The following is an 11,946-nucleotide window of genomic DNA, read 5'->3' on the forward strand; positions in this document are numbered from 1 at the left end:
GAGGTTCTCAATGACTTCTTTGCTTCAGTCTTCTCTGGCAAATGCTCCAACCTCAACACAAAGGCCACAGAAGGTGAAAGCAGGGGCCGGGAGAATTAATTAACCCCACTGTAGGAATAGAGCAGGTTCATGACCATCTAAAGAACCTGAAGGTGCATAAATCTATGTGACCTGATGGGATTCACCCATGGGTCCTGAGGGAGATGGTGGATGCGATTGCTAACCTTCTGTCCATCATATTTGAGAGGTCATGGCAGCCTGGTGAGGTTCCTGCTCATTGGAAAAAAAAAGGGAACATAGCTCCTATTTTTAAAAAGGGGAAAAAGGAAGAGCCAGGGAACTAGAGGACAGTTAGTCTCACCTCTGTGCCTGGCAAGGTCATGGAGCAGATCCTCCTGGAAAGTCTGCTAGGGCACATGGAAAATTAAGAGGTGATTGGTGACAGCCAACATGGCTTCACTAAGGGCAAGTCATGCCTGACCAATCTGGTGACCTTCTGCAACAAGGCTACAGAGATGGTGGATGCTGGCAAGAGCAACTGACGTCATCTACCTGGATTTGAGCAAAGCACTTGACACTGTCCCATATGACATCCTGGTCTCCAAACTGACAAGGCAGGGATTTGACAGATGGACCACTCAGTGGATAAGAGATTGTCTGGATGGCAGCACCCAGAGAGTTGTGGTCAATGTCTCAATGTCCAAATGGAGGCAGGTGATGAGTGGTGTCCCTCAGGGGTCAGTACTGGGACCAGGGCTGATTAACATCTTTGTTGGTGACACGGACAATGGGATGGAGCGCATCAGCACAAATATAGGCTGGGGGAAGAATGGCTGGAGAGCAGTCCTGAGGAGAAGGACTTAGGGGTGGTAGTAGATGGGAAGTTCAACATGAGCTGTGAGTGTGTGCTCGCAGCCCAGAGAGCCAAACACATCCTGGGCTGCATCAAAAGAAGTGTGGCCAGCAGGGCCAGGGAGGGGGATTCTGCCCCTTTGCTCTGCTCTGGTGAGACCCCACCTGGAGTACTATGTACAGTTCTGGTGCCCTCAGCGTAAGAAAGATACAGACCTGTTGGAGAGAGAGGGTCCAGAGGAGGGTCACCAAGATGATCAAAGGCCTGGAGTACCTCTGCTATGAAAACAAGCTGAGAGAGTTGGGGCTGTTCAGCCTAGAGAAGAGAAGGCTCCAGGGAGACCTTATAGTGGCCTTCCAGTACTTGAAAGGGGCCTACAGGAAAGCTGGGGAGGGGCTTTTCATCAGAGAAGATACTGATAAGGCAAGGGGTAATGGTTTTAAACTGAGAGAGGGGAGATTTAGATTGGATACTAGGAAGAAATTCTTCACTATAAGGGTGGTGAAGAACTGGAATGAACAGAGAGGTTGTTGATGCTCCATCCCTGGAGGTTAAGGCCAGGTTGGATGGGGTTTCATGCAACCTGATCTAGTGGTAGGGGTTCCTGCTCATGGCAGGGGAGTTGGAACTTTATGATCTTTAAGGTTCCTTCCAGCCTTAATGATTCTGTGATTTTAACTCTCAGCTCTACTTCAGAAACTCCTTACCTCTTCATCCACGTTGTCCTTGAAACTAGAAACACAGTGAATTGGAACATTTTATGAAGCAGGGATTAACTGATGCTGAAATGCAAAGTTGCCATGGCATGCAAAAGCAGCAAATAATACCAATTTCTGTTTATAATTACTGCAGTATTGCTTAGAAGAACCAGGGTCCAGTGTACATCCAGTGTACATAAAAAAACCAATAAGCTACAGAATGTCCAGAGCAGGTAGGCAAACACAAAATGAGCAACAGTCTTCAGATTAAATTTGGATCTTTTCATGGTCCAGTTGAAGCCTGGAAGATTTTGTTTCAGCTGAGTAAGAGCTAATTTTCTTGTCAGTAACTACAAAAGCATTGTGTTTTGTATTTAGTACAGGGTTTGATATGAGAAGAATGTTGTTGATACATAGATGTTTTTAGTTGTTGTCAAGAAATCAAGGACTATTCAACTTCCCATGCTTTACTAGTGCATGTTTGTCTTCCCAAGTAACAGTTATGTGTGATGGAGTCCTGCTTTCCTCCTGAACACCTGTCTGCCAATGGGAAGTAGTAACTGAATTCGTTGTTTTGCTTTGCTTGCGTGTGCAGCTTTTCCTTTACATATTAAACTGTCTTTATCTCAACTCATGAGTTTCATAATTTTTACCCTTTTGATTTTTTCTCCAATCCCACCAAGGGGGAGTGAGTGAGCAGCTCTGTGGTGCTTGCTTGCTGCTGGAGTTGAGCTACTGCAGTCCTTTTTGGTAGCAGAGAACAGTTTTGATCCACTGACCTCTGGTTTATGGGCCCAGCATACTGCCAGCACTACCCTGAACATCTCCCACTTCTGGTTCAGGAAGAAGTGGTGCCTGGAAAAACTCAAACACAAAAAGAAAGCCTACAAAGGGTGTAAGCTAGGACAGGCAGCCTGGAAGGAATACAGATAAATTGTCTGAGCAGCCAGGGATCAGGTTAGGAAAACTAAAGCCCTGATAGAATTAAATCTAGCCAGGGACATAAAAGGCAACAAGAAAAGCTTCTATATAGGTATGCTGGTGATAACAGGAAGACTGGGGAAAATGTAGGCCCCCTCCGGAAGGAAATGGGCGACCTGGTTTCCTGGGATATGGAGAAGGCTGAGGAACTCAGTGACTTTTTGCCTTAGTCTCCACCAGAAAATTCTCAAGCCACACCACCCAAGGCACAGAATGGAGAATATGAGAATGAAGAACTACTAAGGTAGGGATAGATCAGTTTCAAGACCATCTAAGGAACCTAAAGTGCACAAGACCATGGGACCCGATGAGATACATGCATCCCTGGGTCCTGAGAGAACTGGAAAATTGCTAAGCGACTATCCATCACATTTGAGAAACCATCGCAGTGTGATGAAGTTCCTACTGACTGGAAAAGCAAAAAACCCCTCATTTTTAAAAAAGGAAAAAAGGAAGACCCAAGGAACTCCAGGCCAGTCAGCCTCAACTCTATGCGCAGCAAAATCATGGAGCAGAACCTCCGAGAAACTAATCTATGGCATAGGGGAAAAAAAGGTGATTGGTGACAGCCAACAGAGCTTCACTAAGGGCAAATTGTGCCTGACAAATTTGGTAGCCTGTTATGTTGGAGTTACAGCACTGACAAATAAGAGAAGAGCAACTGATGTCACCTACCCAGACTTGTGCAAAACATTTGACACTGTTCCACATAACATCGTGGTCTTTAATTTAGAGGCATGAACTTGATGGATGGATCACCTGGTGGATAAGAATTGGCTGGGTCGTTGCAGTCAAAGAGTTGTGGTCAGCAGCTTGATGTCAAAAGTGAAGATCAGTGATGAGTGGTGTTCCTAAGGGGCTAGTATTGGGACCCCAATGCATACCATGTTTGTTGGAACCATGGACAGTGGTATTGAATGCACCCTCAGCAAGTTTGCCAATGACACCAAGCTCTGTGGTGTGGAAGACACACTGGGGGAAGGGATGCCATCCAGATGGCCCTTGACAGGCATGAAAGGTGGGCCTGTGCAAACTGCATGAAGTTCAATAAGATCAAGTGCATGGTCCTGTAAGGTCAAGTGAGTTGATTCTGCCCCTGTATACTTCACTCTTGTGAGACCTCACCTGGAGTACTGTGTCCAGTTCTGAAGCCCCCAACACAAGGACATAGATCTGTTGGAGCAAGACCAGAGGAACCAGAAAGATGATCACTGGGCTGGAGCACCTCTCCTACAAAGACAGGCTGAGAAAGTTGGGGTTTTCAGCCTGGAGAAGCCTCCAGGGAACAGGCTACAGGAAAGCTGGAGAGGGACTTTTTACAAGGGCATGGGGTGACAGCACATGGAGGATCAGTTTCAAGCTGAAAAAGGATAGAGTTAGATAGCAGGAAGAAATTCTTCTCTGTGATGGTAGTGAGACACTGGCACAGGTTGCCCAGGAAGCCACGGCTGCCCCCTCTGTAAGTGTTCAAGGGCAGTGTCCTGGTTTGAGCCAGGATAGACTAAATTTTCTTTTAGTCATTTTAGTTTTCACTTGAGTCTTTCTGTAGTAGGTGCACCTGCTAAAACTTAAAGCACGTTTCTCAGTCAGTGTCTGCTTTTAGGACTGGTAACGCTCAATAATTTACAGTTACTGCTGGAGAATGGTATGCAGATCCAAAGCCACTGCTTGGTTCTGAAAAACTTTTTGTGCTCTGGAAACAAAAGGGAGTAAAGAAGTCACAACTGTTACCCTCCTGTAGAGAGGAGCAGATCAGAGGTGACCAAACGTAGTCCATCCCATACATGCCATATTTGGTATAAAGCTGCGGGAACACAAGGATCATGCTCTCCTTGACCACGGCTAGCATCTAGAGAGGACTGCATCTGTTCATCTACTTTTGATCCTGATCTGTGTGTGTCTGAATCCTTGTGTTCCTGCACCCAGCTCCCTCCTATAGCTGACTCCAGGACTTGAGTCCAGGACTTCCCTAGGGCTGCCCTGCAGCCCTGGTGGGGATGTGAGCATTAAGGGTAGGAACATGATATTGCTTTTGTATATATTTAATTATTTTTATTTTTCATCATTACTGTTTCATTAAAGCTGTGTAGCTTAGTTTCTAACCCCTGAGAGTCTCTCTCTTAGAATCATAGAATCCTAGGGGTTGGAAGGGACCTCGAAAGATCATCTAGTCCAACCCCCGCTGCCAGAACAGGGTCACCTAGAGTACATCACACAGGAACGCATCCAGGCGGGCTTTGAATGTCTCCAGTGAAGGAGACTCCACAACCTCCCTGGGCAGCCTGTTCCAGGGCTCTGTCACTCTTACAGTAAAAAAAATTTTTCGGATATTCACCTTGAACCTCCTATGCTCCAATTTACACCCATTACCCCTTGTCCTGTCGCTGGTCATCACTGAGAAAAGCCTAACTCTGTCCCCCTGACACTCACCCCTTACATATTTGTAAACATTGACGAGGTCACCCCTCAGTCTCCTCCAACCTAAAGAGACCCAGCTCCCTCAGCCTTTCCTCATCAGGGAGATGTTCCACTCCCTTCATCATCCTTGTAGCTCTGTGCTGGACTCTTTCAAGCAGTTCCCTGTCCTTCTGGAACTGAGGGGCCCAGAACTGGACACAATACTCCAGATGCGGCCTCACCAATGCAGAATAGAGGGGGAGGAGAACCTCTCTTGACCTACTAACCACACCCTTTCTAATGCACCCCAGGATGCCATTGGCCTTCTTGGCCACAAGGGCACATTGCTGGCTCATGGTCATCCTCCTGTCTACCAGGACCCCCAGGTCTCTTTCACCTACACTACTCTCCAGCAGTTCAGCCCCCAACCTGTACTGGGACATGGTGTTGTTCTTCCCCAAATGTAAAACTCTGCACTTCCCCTTGTTGAATTTCATCATGTTTCTCCCCGCCCAACTCTCCAGCCTATCTAAGTCTCTCTGAATGGCAGCACAGCCTTCTGGTGTGTCAGCCACTCCTCCCAGCTTAGTGTCATCAGCAAACTTGCTGAGGGTACATTCTATACCCTCATCCAGGTCGTTGATGAAGATGTTGAACAACACCGGTCCCAGTACCGACCCCTGAGGGACTCCACTAGTCACACACCTCCAACCAGATTCTGCCCCATTGACTACAACTCTCTGACTCCTTCCTTTCAACCAGTTCCTAATCCACCTCACTTCCTGATCACCAAACCCATACTTGATCAATTTATCTACAAGGATGCTGTGGGAGACGGTGTCAAATGCTTTACTGAAATCAAGATAAACCTCTCTCTCTTATTCCCTTTCCTTCCTCTCCAGGTAAAGGGAGAGGGGTTAACAGTGAGCATGTGTCATCTGCTTAATTGCTGGCCCAGCGCTAAACCGTGGTTGGATGCTGCAAACCCAGGTTGGATGGGGCTTTGAACAAACTGGATGAGTAGGAGCTGTCCCTGCCCATGCAGGGGGGTTGGAACTAGATGATCTTGAAGGTTCCTGCCAACCCAAACCATTCTACGAATCTATTATTCTTCTTCCTCCAGCTTCATATGCTGAGCATGACATCATCCCTTTTAGTCAGTTAGGGTCAGATGTCCTGGCTATGCTCTGTCCCAGCTTCTTGTGTATCTGCACACTAGGAAATTAACTATCCCTGGCAAAACCAGCACAAAGATTGACCAAGAGGGCAAGAAACTAGGAACTACTGATGGACAAAAACTGAATCAAGCAAGCCACATGACAGTTTGGGAACAAAAGGCAAGCATCACATTGCTTCCAAGCACTAGAAGGAAAACACTGTATGCTAAGAAAGCATGTACTGAAAACTTACAGGGATACTTGTGGAGAAAACCACTTGAGTTTAGAGGACATAAAGATTTAAAAAAAACTACCATTTTTCAAGCCCAGTCAAACAGCACCAAAGACAGTTATCTCAGGAATATATACAGTTTAAAGTATAAAGAAATATATATATAGTTGTAAGCAAAGCTTTATATGTACTGCAAAGTGTTAAACATCTAGCATTGTGCTCAGAAACTGTCAACATAACTCCTCCTAAGCTTACTACAGTAAACAGGTATCTCCAATCAAACAACATCCCTTATCTCTTTTATGCTATTAATACTAGAGATCAACAAATAATAATAAAAAAAAAATTGGCCCAACCTGCAGTTGATCAACATCAGTAATTCATTACAGCAGGGAAACACTCGCTGCTTTTTTTCCCCAACAGTACAGCAACAAATGTCTGCAAACTCCATATAACTCACCGGCTGATGAGAGAACTTCACTTTGGGATTGTTGTCTATTTCCCACAACCCTTCATTGAAACCCTTTCTTTTATTTGGTTTGCCATATTTATCTTTATTTTCAGAGTAAGGGAATATATCCTTTGGTCCCAAAAATGCCCTTAAGGAGAGAAAGAACAAAAAGAACAAAATTTCACATTTTAAATGGTTAGTCTTCTCAAAAAGTAAGCACTAAATGTTATTAAGATATTAATTACTACTGCAACAACTCATTCTGCTGTGTAAGCATCTACAGTTTTCTCAACTTTTGCCTCCAACAGCTCAAATTCTCTGTTACCACCACACATATGGATCCCTTCCTTTCCAGGGTGTTGAGTGTCTGCAAGAAGCTGCTCAAGCTGCATCGTAAGACTGCAGCCAATAAGATAACTACTGTGAACTAGAACGATTAAAAACTAAGTAGCTTGCAAACAGGGAAAAAAAGCAATTACTTCCCTAGAAAAAAAATCAGACTTAAATGTTAAGAAAAAAGAATCATTTAATCTGGACAAGGTAAGGTGAGAGTATAATTTAAAGGAAACAAAATGGCTCCAAGCCAACAAAGAAAATATTTCAAAGTTATTAAATTAAAAATAGTCCAGTAAACATACAACACTTAAGAATAATTTTCAGTGTATGAGACATGAAAAAGCAACCCTTAAATACACATCTTCTACGAACACTTTGTAATTCAGCATGAATTCAGTAGTTTTCAGTGTGACAACGACCTTGTAACTTGATATGCCAAACTTAACCAGTAAAAGCTTTAAACTGTTCCTTATTTTAAGCTTCTCCTGCAATAACATTCTTGATGGAGTAAACACTTTAAAAAGTTATTTTCTTTTAATCTACTCATGTAGTAGCTGTCTTAACACTACCTGCATATCTTTGTTGGAAAAACAACACTCCTGCACAGCATTACCCCTACTGTAGGTTGTGTAACGAAAGCTTTTAGCCTAGTAGCTTTTCTCATGTGCCAGTCACAGCATCCACACTACTAGTTTCTCAGGAGAACAAAGTAACGTATTAGTGAGAAACAATATTCCAGTTTATGCTGAAGAACATGAAAGACTGTTTAACTCCTGCTCTACTTTAATGACCTTTCAAGTTAGGACTTCGCTGTAGCAATCCATATGCTGCTAACAGGAAATGACAACACTTGGTGGCACATTCTTATTCTCACTCTGTGCATAGAGACAGCTTTTTCTGATTGTGTAAGTGTTAGATCCAGCTATTTGAAAAATTGCAGATACTTGCTTTCTGAAGTATTGGCTCCACTCCCCTATTTTTTTCACCATAATTAAAAAAGAGCTACTTCAGGCTTACACCCTACTAAAGAAAACAAACAAAAAAGAGTGTACCATCATCTAGAAAGTTTAAGCGCTTCCTGCTCCACTCACCTACGAGTACAAAGTACTAAGTGAGCCACTGTGTCACATTAGACTGCAGAGCCACCAACCTCTTTGAAAGAGATGGTTACAGAGGATTCAGCCAGTGTGGGAGACAGGTACCAGCCAAGCCTACCAGATCAGAAAGATGGGGAAGGAGACAAACAAACCAAGAGATACAAAAATAGTAAACATTGCCTCCCTCCTCCCATATCTCCTGAGGGGAAGCATTTTTCCCAAGCTTGTAAGCCTCTACACAAAGCTCAGGCTTTGAAAAACACCAGAAACTGGTTACTTGTGAAAAGGTTATGTAGCTTACTAGGTTGTACCTAAAAGAAAAAGGAGCAAAAAAATCAAATTAAGAGAGATTACCTTAGTATACAGGTCTTGAAACTAGAGTTCAGTGTGACTTTCTGTTTGTCTGTGACCTAACAAAATTTGCACTGATGTGATTGACTGGCACAATATATCCAAATATAGCTTTTATTAAAAATAGTATGTATTTTATTACTTTGTTTTTTAGGAAAAGGTACTGTTGCTACACTAGGACAGTATAGAAATAAACAAAGCAAATCTCAACCAAATTCTCAAAGCATATTTTAATAAGCATGTACCTGTTCACTGCACAGAGGTAACAAAACTTTTGGTTCTGTTTTGACAAAACTTAAGACAAACTCAACCACAGCAATTAAGTTTATACTTTTTTACAGTAATCTGCCAAGCAGAATTAATATAATTCCAACAAGTCAAGGAAGAATTATTCCCAAGACAGCCTGGTTCCAATTTTTTCACATGGCTTCTCTGTTCTTACAGTAACCATCCACACAGACAGAAAATGCCACCCTTTATACAAAAGGACTTCTTAGCATGATTAAACTCATTATCTGGATTTTTGGAGTTGTCACTACTTATAGTAAGATAGGCTGTACAAGTGCAGACTACTGACATGCTGAAGGTAGGCAGTATCTAACTTTGCACTAGTGTATAACTTAGAGAAACACAAAGGAGAAAAAGTTCAGATTTATTTTAATTCCCAAGAAAAAGTGCAGAAAATCGTTAGCCCTACCTAACTCCTGATGGATCACTAAGTCACTATTTATAGCTGCAAGCCTTAAAAAAAAAATACAGGCCGTGGAACAGCATTCTGCCTTTTCACCTCATTTACTTCTTCCTGTTGTTACTTACAGGTTGCAAACAGCAGTAAGTAAGATTAAGCATGGGAGTTTCACCTGCTACCACTGTAAGGAGAACAAGGTAAGTGACATGCTTAAAAATGAGAAAGCTCATGAGAAAGCTGGGTCATTGAATATCATGTACTTTGCAATGTATATGAAATAGAGACAAGAAGCTTCTCTTACATTGTATGGATCTCTGAAACGTGGTGACCCTGAAGCTACAACCTAACAAAAAAACCCCCACCAAAACAAACAAAAAAATCACAGTAAAGCTTTACTTTGTGTTAATATCAAGAGTGAAGAATAAGTATTTCAAATTTATACATGTAAACTACAAAAAACCCCACAACTTCCAAAGCCCAGTATGTCTTAGGAGTGTCAGCTAAATTTAAAATTGGCCATGATGCCTCTCAAAATTTGCAAGGTACATTTAAAGCTTCAGATAAGGAGTTATTTCTGTCTCCCTTATGTGCAACCTATGTCCCTGAACCTACTTACAACTGCACAAAACCCCAGCACAATCCAGAATGCCACACAAATTACCAAGGATAGGATCAAACCAAGGTTGGGCTTTCAGTTGACAAAAAAAAAAAAAAAAGGACAAAAAAAAAAATCAAACCCCAAAAAAACATGTAAAGAAAAAAAATGGAAAAAAGGTAATCTGCTGCATTGTTTACAATTATTTAAAAATGGACAAGATTTGAACCTTGCAACCCTGAATCACATTCCAGGAACCCCTCTTCACACACACAAAACTCCTAAACAAACTGAAAAACTGATCCACTGAAAGATCAAAACAGTTAAAGAAATACATGGATGTATGAACCAATCTTTTTCTCAGTGAAATAACTTAGTAAAAAGAGAACCAAGTAACAAGTAATGTCAGAGAGTAGAAGATGTTTAGTCTTTAATTCAAGGGCAAAATGCGTTTTTTCTAAGTATTACTTACTCTAAGTTAGAAGTAAAATACCAGATTAAAACAATTTCAATAGATATTTCATAAGATTAAGAAAAAATAAACACTTTTCCACCAAATGCAAGAAACAGTACCCCTATATACAAGTTCTATCTCTGAACTGCTTACATACCATTTTTAATTCTATTAAAAAAAACAGCAGAAACACAACATTATAGGTTTTTGTTCTTATGTAAAAAAAACACTAATAAGCCAACAAACAAAAACCCAAAACCAAAACAACCAATCAGACAAGTGGCAATGAATTTGAAGTTTTAGAAATCCACGAGGACAGAGAATCATTATATCCAATAACACAAGAACTTTCAAAAAGACAGAGCTGCATAAACCCCAGCATATTTACAATCAAATTTAGCAGTGGAAGAAATACAGTCCCCCAAAGCAAATGCTGTATGACTGCAAAACACTAACGTCACTGGAAGTACTCAAAGAGAAATATTTTGCATAAACCTAACTGCAATTCCTCGTTTTTCTCTCTGGAAATGATAAAAACCAACACACACGGCCCCAAATCTCTCAAAAAAACCCCCATAATGTGATTATTTGTCTGTTTCTCAAATCTCGCCTTTTATTTCATTTCACAGCCTTATTTCACTTACTTTGAGAATATATTGTTCACACTGTTGAAGATATAGAGAACTATAATTAAGGCCCATTAATGAAGAAAGAAAAACTTACCAGTCACACAATGTGGTTAGGGCTTGTTGTTTTCCTTCTGATGGTACCGTTATGGTCTACCACTACCCTGAACCACTTAAGCAAATGTTAAGAGATCAGTATCTCACCCAAACATATTTAGAAAGAGTTGGCCTGGTTCTGAATATTATACTTTAAAATGCATTACATTCAAATAGGCCGTTAACTTCTTATTGTGGTGTTCTACAATGAAAAAGTATGACCCTTAAATATGAAGAACTTACGTCTCATGGGTGCCAAAAAAGAAAATAGGCATTTTATTCGTAGGAGGCTTTACTGCTCCATCAGGAACTTCATCCACCTAAGGAAAAACCACACTATAATTCAAGTCAAGTAACAGTTAGGAGAACTCTAGGAGGAAAGAACAGTGTTAAGCATTAAAAAATAAAAATAAGCTACAGAGAAGTAAAGCAGGTCTCAAGGCCTCTTTTGAAGTGTATGTTAAAAATACAGCAGAATCAAGGGCAGTGGAAGCACAGATAGAAATGACAACACTTCTCATGTTGCAACACTTTTCACATGATCACTTTCTTTAAAAGGAGAGACATGATGTGCTACAGGTAAAAAGCACACTTCAGTTCCACCCAACCACACCTCCTTCAGCATAAGCAAGAGCAAGATTTCCTGCCCTTGCACAGAGCTGGTAACTTGCCCAAGCCCAAATACTAAGAGCTACAAAAAGGAAAGGTCAATAAACCTTTTGGAAAACAATTAGCATGCTAACTAATTACCTCATAACTAGTCCTTTATCTACATTCCCACAACTGTCAAATGACCTAGAGCAGTCACAACTTGCTATGTCTCTTCAAGGAAGCAGGGAGAATGCAAAGAAAAAAAAAAAAGACTGGAGAACTTTTACATTTATTCTGCCAGAAGCAAACAGGATTAGCTAATTTTAGAAGCAAAGAGTAGCCA

At 41.6% G+C, this 11,946-nt stretch overlaps 1 protein-coding gene across 1 annotated transcript in view; it reads right to left on the bottom strand.

Moving 5' to 3' along the window:
• The window catches only part of PSIP1 (PC4 and SFRS1 interacting protein 1), a 41,942-nt gene that overhangs the window by 28,233 nt on the left and 1,763 nt on the right, over nt 1-11,946 (bottom strand). The window contains exons 2-3 of the mRNA XM_010001934.1: nt 11,256-11,332; nt 6,779-6,917 (exon numbers count right to left, since the gene is read on the bottom strand). Coding sequence (XP_010000236.1) covers nt 6,779-6,917; nt 11,256-11,332 — 216 coding nt within the window. The remainder of the gene's footprint in view (nt 1-6,778; nt 6,918-11,255; nt 11,333-11,946) is intronic.

This window comes from Chaetura pelagica, unplaced genomic scaffold (assembly GCF_000747805.2).
Source record: "Chaetura pelagica isolate M959 unplaced genomic scaffold, ChaPel_1.0 scaffold345, whole genome shotgun sequence".
NCBI classification, from domain to species: domain Eukaryota; kingdom Metazoa; phylum Chordata; class Aves; order Apodiformes; family Apodidae; genus Chaetura; species Chaetura pelagica.